Source organism: Aethalodelphis obliquidens, unplaced genomic scaffold, assembly GCF_003676395.1.
Source record: "Aethalodelphis obliquidens isolate GAN/ISIS:26980383/991018 unplaced genomic scaffold, ASM367639v1 scaffold59, whole genome shotgun sequence".
Classification (NCBI taxonomy): Eukaryota; Metazoa; Chordata; class Mammalia; order Artiodactyla; family Delphinidae; genus Aethalodelphis; species Aethalodelphis obliquidens.
The window spans coordinates 3,494,275-3,516,378 of record NW_020838003.1 but is presented as its reverse complement, the minus strand read 5'-3'; the positions used below and the strand labels follow the sequence as shown (position 1 = coordinate 3,516,378).

Below are 22,104 nucleotides of genomic sequence, written 5' to 3'. Positions count from 1 at the left end.
ACCAGGCAGTCTGATGCCGAAGTTCGTACTACAAGTAATATGCTTACCCTCCTAGAGCCTGGCTTTGAAATGACGCCATAATTTCACCAAACAGAAATACGGCAAAGTGTTTTTGATGGCCCACTTCATGGACTTTGAGATTTTATGACTTTAACCTAAGTTCACCTTAAATTTTGAGCCCGTGTTCTATCCCTGAAGAGGCCTGTGGGTCTGATGATAAAAGCGCAAGATACTGTTAAATAAAACTCTGTCTCTTACTGGCCGATATTTTTCTTTCCCAGGACCAGAGAACAAGGCATACCGAGGACAATATCAACTTAGTATCCATTATGTGTTCTCCTCATGCAATACTCCTGACTCAACCCACTTCAGGGGGGGAGTTCTAGAACCTTTTCTGAGGAAGACAATGGGTTAGTGCTGATCTGTTCTCACTTTCCCGTTATTATTTTGAACAAAAAGACATGCTCTTCTGAGTCAGAAGATTACAGTAAGTTCAGTCTGGATATGGAATCGGGAATATTCCAACCAGTTTTCCCAGTGAGCCAACAAGCCATAGATTCATTTAGGATATCAGCAGCTGTGCTTACAAGCTAAATTCCACTTTCTCAGTGAAGTATTTCCAAAATCACTTTAGTCATATGTGACTAGTGAAAATATCTGAAGCAGAAAAAAGAAAGTGTTCCGTGGAGACAAAGTCTCTAAATGTAATGAAAGGTGAGACAAAGTATGTGATGGAGTTGCATTGCTACTAGATAACAATACCAATGGTAACTAGCTGATTTTATTACCTTGCCATATATTTTTCAAAGGATATTTTGGAAATATTTTAAAACCAGATTAAGATTTAGGCAGTAAAAGTAAACCAAAGGAGAAATAAAAGTAGTAGAGACAAGAATTTAGAATATTTTTTTTACCTGAAATATTATCTGACAGTTGGAGCTCCTTATGGGAGTTTTACTTGCTGTAAGCAAGCTTAGAGGTTTAGCTTAAGTTTAAAGAATTGGGCACAAAAGAAAAAATGTGAGTGAGGATTTATAATCCATACTCTTGTCAGCCTTGCAGTCCACGTGGACCAAAGATAGGAGCCAGCGTGATGGGAAAAGAGAGATGTGGTGGGATTATGGGAGCTTTGACATGAGAATGAGAGTGAAGAGAAGTGGGTGAATTTGGGACCTACTAAGAGTTCAAACCAACAGTTCTCGGTGATGGAAAGAACACAGAGAAGGAAGGAGGATTGGACTAAAAGATGTTGGTACCATTCACTGTTAGAGGTCAGGCCTGGGCATGTCATGATTTAATATTTGTAAAACTGAGTCTAGGATAGATACAATATTTTTTAGGATTATTGCTTTCTGATATATTTTGGGCAATCTGGAAGAATCTGATCAATAAATGTTTAACGCTCTTTTACTTTTTTTGTTAAATCCTCATTTCCCCCTTTAATATATTTTGAATAGATCATCGAAATATAATGGTCATTAACTTACTATTGTATTACTTACAATACATATATATATTTTTACTCCTAAAATCTTTCTACGTATACTTTAAAAATGATTCTTCCCCCTTTTCTAGGAGTTAATTCATTTTTCAAATCTATATTTATCCTAAGAGTTGGTCTGAAATAAGGAGGTGTTTTGACAGCTGAAAGTCCCTTGCAGGTATGGATGCAGAGAGGATTAGATATCTGTGCCTGCCTGGTGTCATTTCTTTCAGGGTATTTATTAGCACAGTTTGTCCTGAATAAATCTGGAGTCAGACTAGCAAATTAAAGTTCAAAGGCCTTCACCCATTTTCACAATTAAGAGTCCTTCTCTTTGTAATGGAAAGCATAGGACAGCATAAGACCAGGGGCCACTTGGATTTTATAGACAAAAGAGAATACCCAGTCTGCAACAAGCCGAGTGACTACAATTTTAAAGTTCGCATATGTAGGAATCGGGGACGATTCGAGTATCACTTGGTGTGCAGTATCAGTTTATCCCTTAAGCGTTCACACAGCACCGTTCAGTGCAGTTCAGGATGTCGCAAACATACTGTAGTCACGGCTTCCACCCTTGAAGAGCGCTGATTTAATAACCCAGACGATATTTAACACATCACATCTCTCTCTCTTTTCCTTTAAAAGCAAAACAAAAACTGAAAAACGAAAATGAAAACTCGTTTCTTCTGCACAGCCGCTTTCGGATGGCTGCGGCTACCACCTGCTTCTCCTCCCATCGGGAAGCTCCACCCCTCAGGCCCAGCTGGCAGCCCTGGGCGTTGGACAACATCCCATGTGGCTCATGTCCACAGCAGGTCTGGAGGCCGTAGGTCCTTCCCAACTTTTCATTCCTACGAATTCAGCTAGGATGGGTTCAGTGGAAGGAAGACCTGCCTTCGGGTCACTCAGGAGAACTGAATTTGAATCCTGGCCTGGTCACTGAAGTGAGGACTTAAGTCACTAAGCCTCTCTGTGCCTGTTTTGTCACCTACAGCAGAGATACACCATCCAGTTCACCTCGCTGGAATGTTCTGAAGATTAGATGGAGGGCTACCTGTGCCAGTCACAAGCCCAGTTCTTAGAACACGTATATTCTCAGTAAGCCTCGTATGAACGTGAATCTCATTCCTTCTGCCTTGGATAATTCTAATAAACAATTTTTGTGGTATGATAAGCCAACAACAACAACAACAAAACCCCTGGAAGATTGTCTCTCTTGTGTTCAGTTTATAATGAAGAGAGCTTAAAGTCAGAGTAGCTAAATGACATGGTCTGTCAGTGACAATGACCAACCGGAAACCAGGTATAAACCGGTCTACGTGTTACCAGTCCTGAACTCCCTACAGTTTACGTACATGGATTCCTGCCAGTTGAATATTCTTAAGTATAATTCTGAACACGTTCTGCCTCTGATCAAAAGCCTTTGGTGACTATCAATGGCTTGTCAAGTAAAGTAGGTTGCCTCATCCTGTTACTCAGGGTCCTCTAACACTTGTCCTGAAATCTTCCTTCCGGCTTCTTCTGCAATGTCTTCCTCCACACTCCATCCTGGGATCCACAGGCTACTTGCCGTGCTGGGTACACGCGACACTGTAAACTCCACAAGGGTGGCGACTGTCTCATTCATGGCCAAATCTTCACTGTCTAGCCAGATGCCTGACTCACAGTGAGAGCTCAGTAAGAGTTCGTTGAAGATGATGGGCAGTCTTCATTATGATAAACACAGTAACAATGATAATAGCAATCACAATAGCAAAATAATAACAATAATGCTGCTGCTGCTGATAGTGGTAAATAATAGTAAAATAACAAGCACAGACATCAACAGAGTCATAGCTCAACAGTCACTATGCTGCACATAGACCCTCGCCAGGTCTCTCTGGTGAGGGTGTGGTGAGTAGTGAGATCAGTTACAGGGGTCTTTAGTTTCTTATCTCCATTAAACTTTTTAATAACCCCATCATTTGGAGACTACCCTTATCCCATTTTATTGGTGAGAAGACCAAGGCTCAGAGAGATTAAATAGCTTCCCTGGTACTGGCTGATTGCCTCTTTCATACATTTATCCAACAAGTGTCATTTCAAGTCTACCATGTGTCAGGCTCTGTCTCAGGGGTTGGGGATGTAACCTACATCCTCCCGTTTGTGAGCAACGTCCTTGCTTTCACGGAGCTGACAGTCTAGTGGCAGAAAGCAGACACCTACTCACCAAATAAATGAGATAATGTCAGCAAGTGGTAAGGGATTAAAAGGAAAGTAAAGCAGGATGAAGGGATCCATGGCGATGCGATTACTGTTTCAGAGAGGGGTATGAGGAAAGGCTCCTGAGGAGATGACAGCTGCACAAAGTCCTTCCTGATGACAAGGAGCGAGCCACTGAAGACCCAGCAGGAAAATGTTTCAGGCAGAGGGAATGGTAAGTGCAAAGGCCCTGGGGCAAGAGTGTCTGCGGTCTGTTCAAGAAGCCGTAAGACTGCAGTGTGTTTGCTGGTGAAAGTGGAAGCAGGTGAGAGCATTGAGGCAGGGCGGGTTCCGAGTGTGCTGAGCACCGCAGGCGTGACACAGACTTCAGCTTTTACTCTGGTTCAGGAGGGCAAGCGAATGGAGTGTTAGAGCTGAGGAGGGACAGGATCTGTCCTGGGTTTTGAAAAGGGTCGCTCCGGCAAGGGTGTGGTGAGTAGTGAGATCAGTTACAGGGGTATTAAAGTCCCACATGTGAGAGAGGACCGAGGGGTGAGAGGAAACTGGGTTCTGAGGGACCAGATGCAGCGTATGTGAGAGATGAAAGAAGTCTAGGATTATCCCACAGTTTCTGAGGGAGGACTGGACGGAGGGGTGAGGAAATCAGTAATTCATCTGATCCGTATGACATCTGAAATGCCTAAGAGCCACCCAAGTGGAGACCATGAGTTAGCTGACAGCTGGGTGTCGACATGTCTTTGGTTCAATGAAACAAAACAGGGACAGAATTTTACATCTCCGGGCTATCAGCATGTGGATGGCATTTTTTTTTAAATTTATTTTGTATTTTTTTTTACATCTTTATTGGAGTATAACTGCTTTACAATGGTGTGTCAATTTCTGCTTTATAACAAAGTGAATCAGTTATACATATACATATGTTCCCATATCTCTTCCCTCTTGCGTCTCCCTCCCTCCCACCCTCCCTAACCCACCCCTCTAGGTGGTCACAAAGCACCGAGCTGATCTCCCTGTGCTATGCGGATGCTTCCCACTAGTTATCTATTTTACGTTTGGTTTAAGTCACGAGATGTGATGAGGTCATCTCAGGAGTGAGTGTGGGGAGAAGAGGAGAGCGTGCATGTGGAGAGCTGGGGGAGAGGAAGACAGTGTTGGCCTGGGGTGCTCCAGTGTAGGAAGGTGAGGGGGTGAAGTAAGGCGACAGACACGGAGAAGGAGCAGTGCGGTGAACCAAGAGAGACTGTCCTGGAGGTCAAGTGGAAACAGTGCTTCACAATGAGGGCAGTGACCATCCGCGTCAAATGCTGCTGCTAGGTCAGGTATGCCAGGACTAAGAATTAACCCTCAGAGCTGGCAGTGTGGAGGGTACCAGATACCCCGACCAGAGCAATTTCCGTGCTTGCAACTGCTGGCTGGATTCTGCACCCAGGTATGTGCAGCACACAGGTGCCTGAATCTCCCCTGCCCTGTCTTCTCCTCGGGCTGCAATTCCCTTCACCTCCTACAACTCAGTTCATGTGCTCCCTCTATCATGAAACCTTCCCTAATCCCGCCAGTCAAATCTAGCTCCCATAACATTTACCTTGTTTTTGAATTATTTATTGGTGACTATGTCTGGATACTTGTTGAATGGACAAGTCCTTGGATTATAGAAATATGCTATGTGAACTCATACAGAAGAAGACAATATGCTCAACAAAAGTGCAGTATGATTACTGCCTCTATGAAGGCAGCACAAAAGTCTCTAAAACAAAAACATCTGCAGATAGTCACCTGTGAGCACAGTGTCACAGGGTGCTGCCTAGTCTGCTGGGCTGATGGTGGAGCAGTGCGGCAATGCTGGTGCTTAAAGAAGACCCAATGGTGGTTTAAAGGATTTGGGCTCTGGGCCCAGCTTTACCACTGGGCAGTGTAACCTTGGGTGAGTCACTCCAAACTTCTGGGACGCAGTTTCTTCACCCTTGAAATGAATCGCTTGTATCACATCTGCTCAAAGATCCTCCCACCCACCCTGGTTCATTCTCAGATCAGAAACTGAGTGGTGTTAAGAGTTACTTGTGTCCTTTCTTTTTATTTAAACTGTAAAATCTCAGAGGACAGGTCTTACGCTTATTAATACTTCTTTGCATCAAGCACCAGGTCCTGGTGGCTGCACAATAAATATTCTTCGATTTAATAGATCATAAGGGATGAATCCCCTTGGGTCTATGAAATGTACACTGGCCATGTTCAGTGATCTCCCTCTGACCTGTCACACCTTCCTCTCAAGTCAATCAATCTTTCCTTCATTCATTTACCCTGGAGTTCTTACTGGGGGCCATATTCCCTAGAACTATAAAGTTCTGGTCCATGACCCAGCTCTGTCACTAATTTTCTGTCTCTTAGCCCTGCTGGCTTTGAGTTGAGGAAACCAAGACACATGGTCGAAAACACAAGCCAGAACAGTGGAACAGGGCCGTCTTGGATAATCTAGCCCATGAAACTGAGGGACTTGGAAAAAGTAGTAGGTTATGCCACATTAGGGAGTCTCTTGCATGCCAAGCTCAGAATTTGCGCTCAGTATATTGATTCACCATATCTACGGTATCCTGGAGGGGGCAGAGGGTGGAGGAAGGGAAACCAGTTAGAAAACTGAGAAAGTAGTGCAGGTGGTGGGTGAGGTCTGAACGAGGAAAAGGAAGAGATGGGGCCACTGCCTCAAGCCTGTTCTTGGATGGCACCTTTGTTAGGGACAGACCTGAGGACCCTAAGTCAACGCCCACTCTTCTCCAGGTACCGAGTCCATTCTTGAGATATTCCCTGCATGCTGGCAGCATGGAAAGTATCAGACAGAAAGTGGGGATGTGGCAGAAAGTAAAGACAGAAAGTACACATCTAAACACAGCGTGCTGAGTACTGGCCGGAGGTACAAACAGGGCGCTAAGGGGGACGGGGCTACGCAGAGGAAGCTATGCTTGGACTGCGAGTGCCGGATTCCCTCCTTTTGCCTCTGCAGATCCACTCTCCACCTTTCTCCACTTTGCTCTCTGACTTGCCCTCCAGGAGGCTGAACTGTATGCACCACAATGGGCTTCCTTGTCCTTGGCTTCTGGCTGCAGATCAGAGTAGGGGGGGAGAGGGAGGGCAGAGTATAGATTCCCTTCACTCCCAGAGGTTAACCTTGAGTTAGTTGTGCCCCTCCCCCAAGAGTCCCGACTCCTCCCAGGGTGGTCTATTCTACAAGACCCTCCTTCTGGGTTCTGGTTACTATTCTCTCCTCCTAGGTCTGACTCATGACAGCTCTGCAATTATGATGCCCTGTGGTTTTCTTATGCACCACCAGCTGTACCTTTGTAATTCATTCCTTTAGCCCAGTTTGATTGCATCTCTCTCTCTTGTTGGGACTCTCACTGATACTGGGCCTTTGAAATAAGAATTTGCAATTCTTTGGGACCTTGTCCCTTAGTAAACTGTGAGCTCTTCCATGAGGAGTTACGTCTTGTTAATCTGAGCTCTGTTTCTCCCCACCTCCACTGTTTACCAGAGTTTCCATTGTAATGGTTGTTTATCAATTATTTGTTAAAAGATGGTAATTTCTCCTCGGTCACAGCCATTTCTTTGACCCCAGCTGGTGCTGTGTGGCTCAGTCCCAAATACTCCCCTCTGAGTCCGTGGCCCCTGGCAAGATGACTCAGGGAGGGCCTAACGCTCCATTTCCCCCTTCATCTGCTGGCTGCTCTCACCTCACTGTTTCTTAATCAAGAGGCCAAATGTTCCTACTAAGGCCTTTTCCTGCCCAATGCCCTGAAGTTTCCAGACTTCACCTCAATGTCAGATGCATGTGACCTCAGAAAAGACCCTAAATCTCTCTCTATCATAATTTCCAAGACCGCAAAATCAAGATAAAAATAATACTAACTTTACAGGGCTGCTGGGAGAATAAAAACAAACGTGACATTCCACAAAAGTTGTTGTCTTTCCCATGAAATATATCAGTGACTCTGAAGAATAAGCACATTCTCTCCACCCCCCCCCCCCCCCTACTTTCTTTGACTGTTTCCATGAGGTAAACACTGCATTAATACATCGAGCAAAATCATAATAACAACTGATATTTCCTGAGTACTTACTCTCTGCCGGGCACTATTCTAGGCACTTTATATGTCATTTCATTTAATCTCCACAAGAACCATGTAGGATACAGCTTTCTTTATCCCTATTTTACAGATGAGGAAAAATAAGGGCACCCTGATGAAGTAATTTGCCCAAGGTCAGGAGCCAGAACTGAAACCTAGGAAGCTCAACCCAAAGCCTTTGCTTAACCAGTCTCATTGGTTTACATACATGAAGACGTACGTGAAGACAAATTATAAAGATTGGCCACAATTAATGAACTATCATGGGGAAATCATTAAGAGACTAAAAGTAAAGTTTGCACTTGTGCAAATTCTTAGGAATTATAATTCAGCTAGGTGTTGCACTCCAACATTCAAACTTAATCCATTGTGTTTGGTCAACTGAACGGCATTCTTAGCACCTCAGTGTCATCAAGGCCACGTGTTCTAGCCAGAGACTCACCTGAACTTAGCGCATGCTCCACTTCCTGCATGATCACCCCGGGGGGGGCAGTGGTGGTCTCCGTGTCTATCAGCATACAGGTCACTCTGGGGGGCACAGTTGCTTGGGCCGTGGTCTCGGTGGGCACTGGCTCGGCGGGGGCATGTGAAGTGGCTACGTGGCCAGAGATGTGCTCCTCCGCTGGGGGCTCTGATGTGGTTAGAGCTCCTGTGGGCTTGGTGCTGGCCTCAGCGGAGTTACGGTTGGTGCTCACAGGGGCAGAGGGAACCTCCTCTGGTGGTGAGGTTGATGGGGGTGAAGGTGATGAGGCTGGCGCTTGAGGGGAGGTGAGTGCGGGAGACTCAACGGGGGGCTGCGACCCTGTAGCTGCCACCCCGGCCTCGGGAGTGTCTGAAGTGTGTTCCTCGAGCGTGGGTGTTAAGTGGACCCCACCGCTTGTTGGTGAGGCGTCTGTGTCTGTGCCCTCCCAGTTGGAGGCTGGGCTGGTGGGTTCCTCTTCTCTGGGCTCTGTGGAGACGTTCTTGGCGGATGGAGATGTCCGGGCCGATGCTGTAACTGGGAGGACCGAGCTGCTGGGTGTTCCACCGGTAGGGGAGGCAGGAGGGCTTTGTGGAGAGAAGGCCGTTGGTGGGCTGCTCTTTGCCGGAAGAGAAACAGGCGAGAGGGCTGATTCAGACGCGCTCTGTAGCCTCAGTCCTGTAGAAGAGCCAGTACAAAGGTGGTTAATGTGTGAAAACCTGCGCGGCGAGGCCGTTTTACAGTATTTTCACGTCTTTCTCATTTTACACTGTGCCTCTATAACTGTGAAGGTGACTTTAAAAATAGTTTCTTCCCACTGTTGCTCTCTCCTCCCTTGGTGACTATCAGTAGGAACCAGCCTGAAGGCTCTGCAGGAGCAATTAGTGGATCGGTCAACACAAGTCCAGCCAGTACACAGCATGAACTAACCTTGTCTTCTGCTTGCTGAAAGCCAGGCCCTTAAAAACCGAGACACTCTGCGGAATTGATTTTATGGGAATTGGTCTGGACAGTCGAGGGAGCTGTTGCACAATGCTTGCGGGGATGCCCAGCCTGTGTGATGGGTGTGGGGAAAAGGCATGGTTGGTGAGTGCAAAGCCAACCACTCACTGATTGGCTCGTCCCTGTCAGAGGAGCTCATTGATTGGCTGTCCCCTGCCGTAGGAGCTCACTGATTGGCTGCTCCCTGTTAGGGTTGTGAGCTCCGCAACCTCGTACAGGGATGCAAGGGTTATGGGCTTGTCCACCGGGGTGAATAAAGCTGTGAGCACATTTCCTGTGGAGGAGTAAAGGGGGAGGTCCCAGATTAAAAGCTGACAGGAAGAAGGAATCTGAAGTTTGGAAATATTTTCTTAGACTCGAACCTAGTTCTCCCAAATTCTAGCCTGGTGTCTTTACCATCAAGTCATTTCGCCAAATATTCTCTTTCATATTTTGTAAAATTTAGAGTTAGTTTCCTTTCTTCATTCCTCCCTACCTCCATCTACCCATTCAGTTTCATTCATTCATTTATTCATTCAAGTATTTAATAAATGGCTTCTATGTACTAGCACTCTGCTAGACCCTGAGTTTATGATTTCACTTTTTATGTAACACATCTCTTCATTGTCTCTCCACACCCCTTACCATTCCCCAACTAGCTTTTCCTCTAGTCATTTCCATCTCAGTGGATGGCAAGACCTATCAGGTACTCAGTTGAAAACCCAGATATCATCCTTAATGCATCTCTTTCCCTCACTGCCCCTCCTCCATCCAATCCATCAGCAAATCATGATGACTCTACCTTAAAAAGATATCCCAATCCAGTCTCTGCTCATCACCTCCCTTATTATCTCAACATCACCTGAGCCACCAGTCACTTGTCTAGACAACTGCCACAGTCTGTTTTTTTTTTTTTTTTGCAGTACGCAGGCCTCTCACTGTTGTGGCCTCTCCCGTTGCAGAGCACAGGCTCCGGACGCGCAGGCTCAGCGGCCACGGCTCACCGGCCCAGCCGCTCTGCGGCATGTGGGATCTTCCCGGACCGGGGCACGAACCCGTGTCCCCTGCATCGGCAGGCGGACTCTCAACCACTGCGCCACCAGGGAAGCCCTGCCACAGTCTCTTAATTGGTCTTCTAGCTTCCAGATTTCTTCCTTTCAGTCTACTTTTCACATGGCAGCCAGTATAATATTTTAAAGTGGCAAATCAGATTAACTGACCCAAACCTTCCCAAGGTTGTGCTTAGAACAAAAGCCAAAACTACTCCCCTATGTCATCATCCCATGTTCTCATCATCATTCTAGTTGATCTCTACTCAAATGTCAGCTCCTCCTCAGAGGAGCCTTCCCCAGACAGTCCTAACCAAAGTCATTCCTACTCCTTCCCCTTGCTTATTTTTTAAAAGATTTTTTGATTTTTTTATTGTTAAAATATACATAACATTTTAACCGTTTTTAAGTGTACAGTTCATTGGCCCTAAGTACCTTTTCACTATCGTTCAACCGTCACCACCATCCATCTCCAGAACTTTTTCATCTTCCCAAACTGAAATCCTGTACCCATTAAACAATAACTCTCTATTCTTCCCTTTCCCCAGCTCCTGGAAACCACTATTCTACTTTCTATCTCTACGAATATGACTGCTTTCGGTACCTCATATAAATACAATCATACGATATTTGTCCTTTTGTTTCTGACTTATTTCACTTATTAGCAAAATATTGTCAAGGTTCATCCATGTTATAGCACATGCCAGAATTTCCTTGCTTTCTAAGGCGAAATAATATTCCATTGTATGTATACCACATTTTGTTTATCCATTCATCCACTGATGGCCACTTGGGTTTCTTCCATCTTTTGCCTATTGTGAATTATGCTGCTCTGAATACGTGTGCACAAATATCTGTCTGAGACCATGCTTTCAATTGTTTGGGGTCTATATACTCAAAAGTGGAATTGGTGGTTCATATGGTAATTTTATGTTTAATTTTTTGAGGAACTGTCACACCCTTTGCTCATTTTTATTTTTCATAAAAATAAATAAAATAAAATAGTTTCTTCTTGAAACTACATATTATTTATTTGCCTAATTTACCTCTCTTCTACCAGAATGTAAGCTCCATGAGGGTACAGGGACCTGGTCTTATTTATTGCTGTTTCCTCCAAGCCTAGAAGAGTGCCTAGGTCATCATAATTGCTCAATAAGTACTTGAGGAAAGGAGGAAGGAAGGGGGGAAGGAAGGAAGGAAGAGAGGGAGGGAGGGAGGAAGGAAGGAGAGAGGAAAGGAGAGAGTAAGGGAGATAAGGAGGGAGGTAAAGAGGGAGCGTGGAAAAATGAATTAACTTAGGAACTTTATTTAAAACAATACCCCAGTATTTCTCTACTCCCTTCAACACATCACTTAGTATGGCCACATCCATCATAGCTGCCTGGGGGCTGGCTGCCTACCTGGTGTTATTTGAAGGCAGGAAACTTGCTTACAATGTCAACCTCTGTCCTTCCACCACAACATACACTGATGCCTGATGTCTTGTTAGGTCTTCAACTATTTAACTCTCCAAACTCTGAGGAGATTTCCTTGGGGGTAGCATATAGGTAACAGCCAAACATGATCAAGATTCATAAGGGAAAAAAAAATGGGCCAGATTTTCGCACAGAGGAAGGGAGAAAAGAGGAATGCAGAGGGATGTAAGCATTTGGGATAAGATCTGCTCACTTCTTCATTCATCTGCATGACAGACTCAGTAGCTGACGGAAAATTGTGCTCTAGAATTTAACCTGAAAACAGAGTTTTCTCAATATTTAACTGAATTTAACACTTGGATTGTTATCAAAATGATTGGTTTAATTTTTTTTTTCTGAGAGGAAGTTACATTTTAATCAGTAAGTATCACGACAGAGGGACTTTTGTTAGCTAATTCATGGTATCTGTGTATAAAGTGACAGTTTCCATCCATCTATGGGATCCTGAAAAGTTCTCTGTGTACTGACTGTATTTTCCAGTGGCTTATCATTTTAGCGATGTTGCGTGTTCATTTCTGATGGGCTTTCACCTGACTCCTGCCAAGCTGATTGGTTTAATTTTATTTAAAGGTGTTGGTCAAGACCGTAAACGACAGGAAAGTTACCCTCCCAGTAAACTGGGGGCACACTTCCCAAATTAAGCCACATAATAGTCCATGTTTCTGTGGTTGACTTTTGGGAGCTGTGAAGTGTCAACAATTTCAGGATGAATATAGGTCAAGAGGTCTTTGAAATATGGACAAAACAACAGTTGGGACAAATATTATGAAAATATCAAATCTTCATATGTGACCTTAGAGCACACTGGCTTTGCATCCTGGTAGCTCTCATAGCTCATTAAAGATTCTGAGGCCAAAAAAAAAGAGACAATGTTTAACTACTGTTTCTAGTATCATATAATAGGTGGGCAGATGGAGGTAGAGCCTTAGTCTGGCAGCTGAGTCAGAGTCTTTGGAATTCTGGGATGAATGAAGAATGAGTCATATGCAAAGGAGCAAGACTTCATTCATTCATTCAAGCTTTTATTGAGTAACTTCTATGTCCATGGCCTTACCCTCAAAGAGTTCACTATCTAACAGAACAGAAAGGACACACAACTTTCTGTAATATGATGTGATAAGCATCTTATGGAATTACAAGCAAGTTGCACTGGGAGCCCCAAGGAAAGATGAATAAATATTGTATGGGGACTGTGGAATGCAAAAATATACAAAGTCATTTTCAAATGACATTTAGAAAAGTCACAGAAGAGATGACATTTGAGTTGGTTCTGAAAGGATGAGACTACACAAGATGCCATTAAAGTGTATGATATTCAGGGCGACACCTGCATTGTCATTTCCAGTGGAGCTAAAAGCTGTACTATGGAAATCATTATAGTGCTGAAAATGACATGCTGCAAGAATTAGTTTTGTGGCTGGAGACATCCATTTTCTTGTTTAATTCTGACTCATATACTTTTATAACTCCCACCCTTCCTGCTTCCAAAGAGGACTGAGGTGGTCATTCCCGTGGCTACCTATTTAGTACTTATTTAAAGTACTTTGTAGTCTCGTTCAGATAATTCCGACTCCTAACAAACAGCAATGCATAGAAATTGTGGGACAACGCTGCTCATCTTCACTTGGACAAGGCATTAAAAGCCTCTGCTTTGCCTGTTCGATGATACATTCCATATTGCTCTGAGTACATGAGGGTTGGTCTTCATGAAGATATCCAAGGCTCAGGCGCCATGAAGATATCCAAGGCTCAGGCGCCATGACTTTCATCATGAAGATATCCAGGCTCAGGCGCCATGAAGATATCCAAGGCTCAGGTGCCATGACTTTCATCATGAAGATATCCAAGGCTCAGGTGCCATGACTTTCATCATGAAGATATCCAAGGCTCAGGTGTCATGACTTTCATCATGAAGATATCCAAGGCTCAGGCGCCATGACTTTCATCATGAAGATATCCAAGGCTCAGGCGCCATGACTTTCATCATGAAGATATCCAAGGCTCAGGTGCCATGACTATCCTAGAGAATGCTTGCTGTCCTAGTTGGCTCAGGCTGCCAGAAAAAAGTACCATAGACTAGGTGGCTTTAACAGTAGAAATTTGCTCTCACAGTTTGGAGGCTGAGAAGTCTGATGTGGGCCAGTTCAGGTTCTTGTGAGAGCTCTCTGTTCCTGGCTTGTAAGTGGCAACCTTCTAGCTGTGACCTCACATGGCCTTTCCTTGGTATGTGCTTGGGGGAGGGGGTGGTGAAGAAAGCCCTCTGGTGTCTCTTCTAATAAGAACACTAATCTCATGATGTGGGCCCTGCCCTCATCTAACCCTAATTACTTCCCAAAACTCCATCTCCAAATGCCATCCCATTGGTTTCAACATTGAGAATCACTGAGATAGCCTGAGGAAATTGATTAACTCAAACAGTTAAGGATATATCCCAGGATTTCAAAAAATTTTTTAGAGCTAGAGAGGGTCTAAGTGATGCATGATTACAGCCCCTCATTTGATAAATGAGGGAACAGACACAGGGAGGGGAAGTGATGTAATTGACCTTACACATCTAAGAGAAGAAGTTGGGCAGTGTTGCCTGGAAAGAATCATGTAGAGACAGGGTCAGAATTAGAATTTCCCACCAGCACCCTGTGCCCAGCCTCGAAAAGGTCGGTAAGAACGTACTTTAGGGCTTCCCTGGTGGCGCAGTGGTTGAGAGTCCGCCTGCCAGTGCAGGGGACGCGGGTTCGTGCCCCGGTCCGGGAAGATCCCACATGCCGCGGAGCGGCTGCGCCTGTGAGCTATGGCCGCTGAGCCTGCGCGTCCGGAGCCTGTGCTCCGCGACGGGAGAGGCCACAGCGGTGAGAGGCCCGCGTACCGCAAAAAAAAAAAAAAAAAAGAACGTACTTTAGCAACCACTATTATAGAATAAGCAAGCAGGAGCCCATGTGAGACTGCACAGCTAAAGAAGTTAAAATAATGTACCAACAAGGACCTACTGTATAGCACTGGGAACTATACTCAACATTTTGTAATAACCTATAAGGGAAACGCATCTGAAAAAGAATAGGCATATGTATAACTGAATCACTTAGCTGTACACCTGAAACTAACACAATATTGTAAATCAACTATACTTCCAAAAAGTCATTAAAAGTAAACAAAACCAGTCCCCACAAAAAAATAATGTAGTGCCCCATACACCTTCCCACCCAAAGCAGAGCTACTTTCTGAAGAAAGAATTAGTTCTAATATTTCGTTGAGAAAATGGCAGAGTAAATAGAATAAAGAAATTGAACCCATTAACCGCTAAATTAGAGGTGACTTTACCAGACATGGTGTCCGTGCCCAGGCAGTGACAGGCTCACGGGCCTGAAATGGAGTGAGTCAAAGAAGGAAATCTCTCAGACTTGGCCCAAATGAGAGATCTAGGGGTATAAGGGCCAACTTAATCTGAAATTCCTCCTTGTAAATTTACAAATGGAAGTCTTTCCTGAAGTTTGGTCAAATTAAAGCTTTTATGTTGTAAGCATAGCTGCCAGATTGTTGCTCAGAAGAAAAGCAGATTCTTAGGTGGATAGAAAACTATTTGTTTCCATGTGTACTATCCTTTGATATGTGAAAAAAAACAGGTCTGGCTTGACCCCGGGTTTCTTGCCTTGCTAGGAAGAGAGATTTGGGGGCTGATGGCTGGGACAGTTAGGCGAGTTCTCCCAGTGCTGAGGGGACTTACAGGATATTCCAGGGTGGAGAGTCTGCGTTCTGTGGATGTGCTCTTGCCTCCTGCCCAACTGGGTGTCAGGAAGATAGGTCTGTAACGTTGGCAGCCGCTGGATAATGAGTGCCCTGAACTGTCACTTCTTCCTGGGTTTTGTGAGCAGCAAACTGGGTCAGTGCCAGAGTCCCAGATGGCCTGATTACCTGTGTTGCTCACCTGTTCTCTCCCCCTAACCCCCCACAGCATGTCCTCTCCTGCCCTTGGCTTGTCAAGTGCCTGAGAAAACATGTGACAAAGCTTTGGCAAATTCGGTGAAATTCGATCAAAACACAGTCAAGTGCTCTCCTGGGCGGCCAAGTCAGCCCGAGTGGTGCCTTGGCCTGCGGTCTTGGGGGATCACGCCAGGCCTGCCTTGCAGAGGCCCGACAGCTGCTGAAGGTCTGCACGCTAAGGAACTGCTAACGGTCAAGGCCAACTGGACCATGTCGCTCCCCTTTGAGGGTGGAGGGGAGGAAAGGAAGCCTGCACAGAGGATACAACTTCACGTCCCCACTGAGGCCTAGAAGGCTCTTTGTGACCCAAGCCCAGTATTGCCTCTTCAGCCTTGCTCCCCACCAGATCCCAGAACAAACCAGCTTTTTTTTTTTTTTTTTGCGGTACGCGGGCCTCTCACTGTTGTGGCCTCTCCCGTTGCGGAGCACAGGCTCCGGACGCGCAGGCTCAGCGGCCATGGCTCACGGGCCCAGCCGCTCCACGGCATGTGGGATCCTCCCAGACCGGGGCACGAACCCGTGTCCCCTGCATCGGCAGGCGGACTCTCAACCACTGCGCCACCAGGGAAGCCCCAAACCAGCTTTCTATTGTACTCTAGTCCTTCTGCCTCAACAGCTCTCCCTCTTACGCCTGCCTGAGTTACTCCTATTCATCCTTTAGTGTTAGCTTAAGGGCCTTTGCTGATTCTTTTGCTAAATCCACCCCCCTCCTCCAGCCTCAACCCTTTATGTGCTCAGAGCACCTTGTATCTTAACTTCATAGCACTGAAACTGGCACGTAGCTAGGTAATCACTTATGGGAAGCTTTGTTTAATGCATGCCTCCCCCTTTAGACTCTAAGATTCACATGGAGCGGGGACTGTAGTGGATTTGCTCACCACATATCCTCATTGTCTGATTCACAGTAGGAATGCAAATATATACCTATATATGAATGAGAGAATGAGCTGAGGACTCTATGAAGGACACTGTGCTGACCACTTTCTATGCATCATCTCTTCAATAGTAATATCCATTGTTATCTTGGTTTCACAGATGACAAAACAGAGGATCAGAAAAGTTAAGCAACCTCCCTAAGGTCACACAGCTAGTACATGGCACAGCCGAAGCTTGAACCTGAAACTGTCGGGCTCCAGGCCAACCTTATAACCATCCCACTGTATTGTACCGGGAAATGCAAGGGTGTTTTTGAAGTCTGGGCCTCATGTTTGTAAGGTAATCAAGCACCAGTTTTCCTCTGTCTCCCATAATACATTCTCTAGTGTGGGCCAATAGAGTGGGCTTTAAAAAAATTACCCGACCCTGTGAACGCTTTTATTCCCTTTTATCCTGCTGCAGGCTCCATAATGGATGGCCTCAGGATAAATTCCGAACTCCTTGGTTCAGCACATAACACCTTTTATGATTTCCCAACCCCACCCTTCAGGAGCCTTGCGATTGATTCTAGCAATTGGAATCAGCGTGCATTCCTGAACTATCTGCTGCCTCCCTCCCTGCATTTGCATCTGCTGTTTTTCCCACCCCGGCTCCCCTCTCCCCAGCCCAGTTCTGAGAACTCTGGAGCCTCACGTCCTCTGTGAAGATTCACCAACTTGAAAGAGCCCTTCTTCTCTGTGTGGCCACAGCACTAATCATAACACACGTTATCCTGAGCCATTTCTCCCCATGCTTGTCTCCTATCAGGCTGGGAGCCCTAATAACTGCAGGGGACTGCAGTTAAGGGACTGCAGCTTATTGTTTGTATCTTAGTGCCTGGCCCAGAGAAAGTGCTCCATAAATATTCATTCAGTAAAAACATGGATTTTTCTACCTTTTGGAAAACAAATAGTCTCTGGCTTATACGCTGGGCCATGATGGCAGAAATGCATCTTCCCTTTGATATGTCTGTACGTTCCATAAAAACTACCAGCTAATAGGATATTTTGGACCAGTCTCTAAACATACTTTTGCTATTTTTGCTCACTGTTTCCACTTTGGAAACTGCAGGGATTTCTTCTCTCTGTGCATGATATAGACCAGAGTCACCAGCTATTGAAATGCTGGCCATCAGTCGGCCTAAACACAGGCGGGCCTTACCATCCCTGCACTGAATGGACTAAACTTCAGCAAGTTTTTAAGAGAGGGAGAGAGTACAAAATAATCTTAAAATGATATGTATACTTGAACATAAACGCTAGGTCTTAATGTTGTTTAGGTTGAGTGAAGCCGCTGTTTGGGACCCTCACACTTAACCAAAATTCCCCATGTTGCGTTTGGTTGGGCTGCTAAGGGCACTCCAGAAGGTTCATCTAACATCTGCAAACCCATTACTAATCAGAGTCTGGTCCAACCATATGGCATTTGAAAGCCCTCATAGGTCTAGACAGAATGTGCATGCCCCAAAGCCATCAAACTGTGTTTAAGAAGACACTTGTTCAAAGCAGAAGAGCCATATCCTCCTGAGTGTTTTGTTGATGGAAATGAGATCTAATTCTAGTCCGAAAAGAGGAAAAGACCTTCTGTTTTCCAGCCATTGAATCAGAACGGGCAGAACTGGCGTATGGCTCAATTTCTCTATGGGTGAAATCAGGACTCATGATATCATCAGGCTCCCTGTGGAGGCTGTGAGTGCTAATGAGAAAATAACGTTTGTGAAGAATGTCGTGCTTCCTGGGGAAAGGAAATACACCATTTTCTTTCTTTTCGCCAGAAGCAGCATCTGTCTTTGTCAGTCAGATGCCCCCCCCAAACTCATTATCTTTAAGCTGGAGGCTGACTGTGGTGGCCGGCCTCAGGAGGAGGCTTTGCTGAGCAAGGATGCCAGCAGATACCCGAAATTCTGGAGGAACCACATTGGGGCTTCTCTGGGTGGGGCAGCGAAGAGAAAGAGGACGTAGGGAGGGTGAGTACCTTCTCTTCGGCCGCTTTGCGGTTAAGGCAGGTATGGGCGTAAGCCATGGGTAGTGAGATGGGAGAAGATGACCTAACGCCTCCTTCAGGTGGCAGGGGATCTTCTGAACCAGTGTTAGGTTTTGCAGTGGGCCCAGTCCCGACGTGTATGGGGTCCAGGGCAAGAGTGTCCACAAAGGCCCACAATGAGGATGTGTAACTGTTACAGATTCACAGCCTGTGCTCCATCTAGAGCCCTGCAGCCTTCGGAAGAGGGGGATCCCTCTGGTGACTGGAGACTAAGGGGACCAGGGAAGTGCTGGGGCAGCGCGGGTCAAAGCCGGGCCTGGGATCACCTGAACCCAGGATGGAGACTGATCCGGTTGAAAAGGAAAAAAAGGCTTTGTGTTCGGGTGTCATAAAATGCAGCAGTCTCGGGGCTTCCCTGGTGGCGCACTGGTTGAAAGTCCGCCTGCCGATGCAGGGGACACGGGTTCGTGCCCCGGTCTGGGAAGATCCCACATGCTGCGGAGCGGCTGGGCCCGTGAGCCATGGCCGCTGAGCCTGTGCGTCCGGAACCTGTGCTCCGCAACGGGAGAGGCCACAACAGTGAGAGGCCCGCGTACCGCAAAGATTAAAAAAAAAAAATGCAGCAGTCTCTTGCCTCGTCGAAGGTCACACCCCTTCCTTCCACTCCACCTCCCACAGGCCCAAATCACAATCAAGTCATTTCTTATACCCTGCAGCCCTGGAAAGTACCAGAACTTAAGAAAGTCCGTAGTATCGGTCTGCTTTGACTCTGAACCGTTTCCTTCAGAGGATCTTTTTGAAGCTTAGAATTGCCCAAAGGGCTGAGGCAGCCCTGATGCCTTCTCAGCCCCACTGCCTTGTCAGCCTAAATGCCCTTGTCCATTTCTTGCCTCACTTTGTCTCCAGCTCAGTGGGTGCACCGTCCATGCCTTCTTGTTCCACGAAGAGCCAGAGCTCTTTAGGTGGTCAGCTCCATGGAAATCTGCCTTTGGCAGGACAGTTCTCGGGGGCATTCCCAGGCTGATGCATCCTGGCATTCTGACTGGTGAATCCGTAGGCAATTTGACTACTAACAGGATAACGCCCATGAAATGCAGAGAGATGTTGTATTCCTGTTTGCCTCACCACCAAAGTCCACCACTGATCACCTAGGAGTCAGACAAGAGGGCAGGGATGGCTCCAGTGCAAACACATCTCCAAGACTGGGAATATGACACAGAGGAGATTTCCTGTGCTGCAGGAGAGGGCCGCGGGGGCTTTCTGAGAGAAGAGGAATGACCCACGATATTGGAGGGCCTCCTTTCCCTTCCTGCCAACAGTTTCTTCCGAGGGTTTTCTGCAAAGGTGTCAGTCAGTATGAATGGTTATGGTTACGCTTCCCAGTTTCTTTTTAAAATTTTTGTGTCCTTTTAAGATAGAAGTATAACTTATATACAATAAAATGCATACATCTTACGTGCACAAATCCATGAATTTTTACACGTGTACATACCTGCATAACCACGACTCAGATCAAGATACAGAACTTTTGGGATTGACATGTATACACTGATGTGTATAAAATGGGTGACTAATAAGAACCTGCTGTATAAAAAAATAAAGGAAAAAAAAAGATAGAGAACTTTTCCAGCACCCCGGAAAGTTCCCTCGTACCTTCTCACAGACATAATCCTCTGAAGGAGACTCATTCTGACTTTCATCACTACAGATTAGCTTTGCCTGTTTTTTGAACTTCACATCAATGGAGTCACAATGGTGTGTACTCTTTCATGTCTGAATTATGAGACTCACTGTGAGACTCTCTTATGTTGTTGTATATTTTAATAACGCATCATTTCTCATTGCTGGAGAGCATTCAATTGCATGGATATACCACAATTTATTAACCCATTTTACCAATGGTGCACAGGTAGGCTATTTCCACTTTAGGGTTATTATAAATGAAGCTGCTTGCTTCATAACTTCTTAGTTAACACTTTTCCAATGCTTATTAAAAGCCAAATCCTGTAATACTTTTCAAGTATTAGGTCACTTAATCTTTACAATAAACCTAGGGTAATTATTATTATTATCCCCATTTGACAAGTGAGCAAACTGAGGCAGAACGAGGTTAAATAACTTCCCAGGATATATAACTAGAAAGTAGTACAACTTGGATTCAAACTCTAGAAGGTAGTCTGTCTCAATAACCTGTCTTCTTAACCATCTTGCTAGATAGCTGCCTGTTACTGTTAAAGCTATTAGCCAGACCACTTATTTGCTGCATGACCTTGGGCAAGTCTCTTAATTATTATCTCCTCGTTGGCCAACTTAGGATAACAACAGTACTTCCATTCATAGAGTTATTGAGAGGATTAAATAAATAATCCATATAAGGCAGAAACTGTTGCTTGACTAACCCAATAGCCATTCCCAGTCCCCTCTTGCCAGTCTACCTACAGAAGCTATAAAAGATAAATGTTCCCTTTCTAGCCTCCTTTGCACTTAGAGGTGTCTATGTGCCCCAGTTCTGCAAAATGAGGTTGATGAGATATAGGCTAAGGGGTTTCTGGAAAAATTTTGCTTCCATATAAAAACAATATATAAGGAAGAGAAATTCTCTTAGTGCCTACTTGTCCCTCCTCCTTCCTACCTTTAATGTAGATGTGATGTCTGGGCACAGTGGCAGCCATCTCGTGAAGCTAAGGATGAAAGTCAACCCACTAGGGATGATGGAAGTGAAAGAGAGAAAGAACCTTTCTCCTTGATGATACTGTTGATCTTGCCAAGCCAGGACTAGAATGCCTGACTTCAGACTTCCTATTAAAGCAACAACAAATGCCTTTGGGGATTAAGGTATTGTTCAGGTTTTCCATTACTTGCAGTATAGATGACAGACCATGTAGAATGCTTATCACAATGCCTGGCACAAAGTAAGAGCTCAATAAATACTAGGCTATTATGTGGATCTCTGTCTAATTGGAACCTGGGCCCAAATGCCTTCACCTTCTTTAATTTGTTAATGATTTGCAAAAGGCACTTTTCAGGCATCATTAAAGAGGAACTATTCCTCCTCCTGGCGTCAGCTGTGAGCCTCCAGGATGGAGCGCTCCCCACGTCCTTCGACAAAGCCACAGGCAGCTGGACCTGTCAGTGTTCCTGGCGGTATATTCTCTAGGCTGATGTCTACGAAAGCTGAGCCTCCTCCCACACCCACAGAATGCATCAGAAAGGAAAAAAAAAACCACCACACAGCTAAATAGAATTTGTATTTCTCCACCTTATTAAAAAAATGTTCAGAAACATCGTGGGGCAGTTTTCACCACAAGTCTTGTTAAGAACATGCGTGGGGCTAGGTGGCTGCAGCAGGCTGAGGAAGGAGAGCAAAGAGCCCTCAACAACAATCAGGGACCAGGGCCTTGGTACTGTTAGACAAGCTGGCCTGCCTTGGTCAGAGCCATGAGGTGTAAGTCATGAGACACACTCA

At 45.4% G+C, this 22,104-nt stretch overlaps 1 protein-coding gene across 1 annotated transcript in view; it reads right to left on the bottom strand.

Annotated features, from left to right (window-relative positions):
- The window catches only part of PARM1 (prostate androgen-regulated mucin-like protein 1), a 99,024-nt gene that overhangs the window by 25,019 nt on the left and 51,901 nt on the right, over positions 1-22,104 (bottom strand). Inside the window, exon 2 of the mRNA XM_027087610.1 lies at positions 8,243-8,938. Coding sequence (XP_026943411.1) covers positions 8,243-8,938 — 696 coding nt within the window. The remainder of the gene's footprint in view (positions 1-8,242; positions 8,939-22,104) is intronic.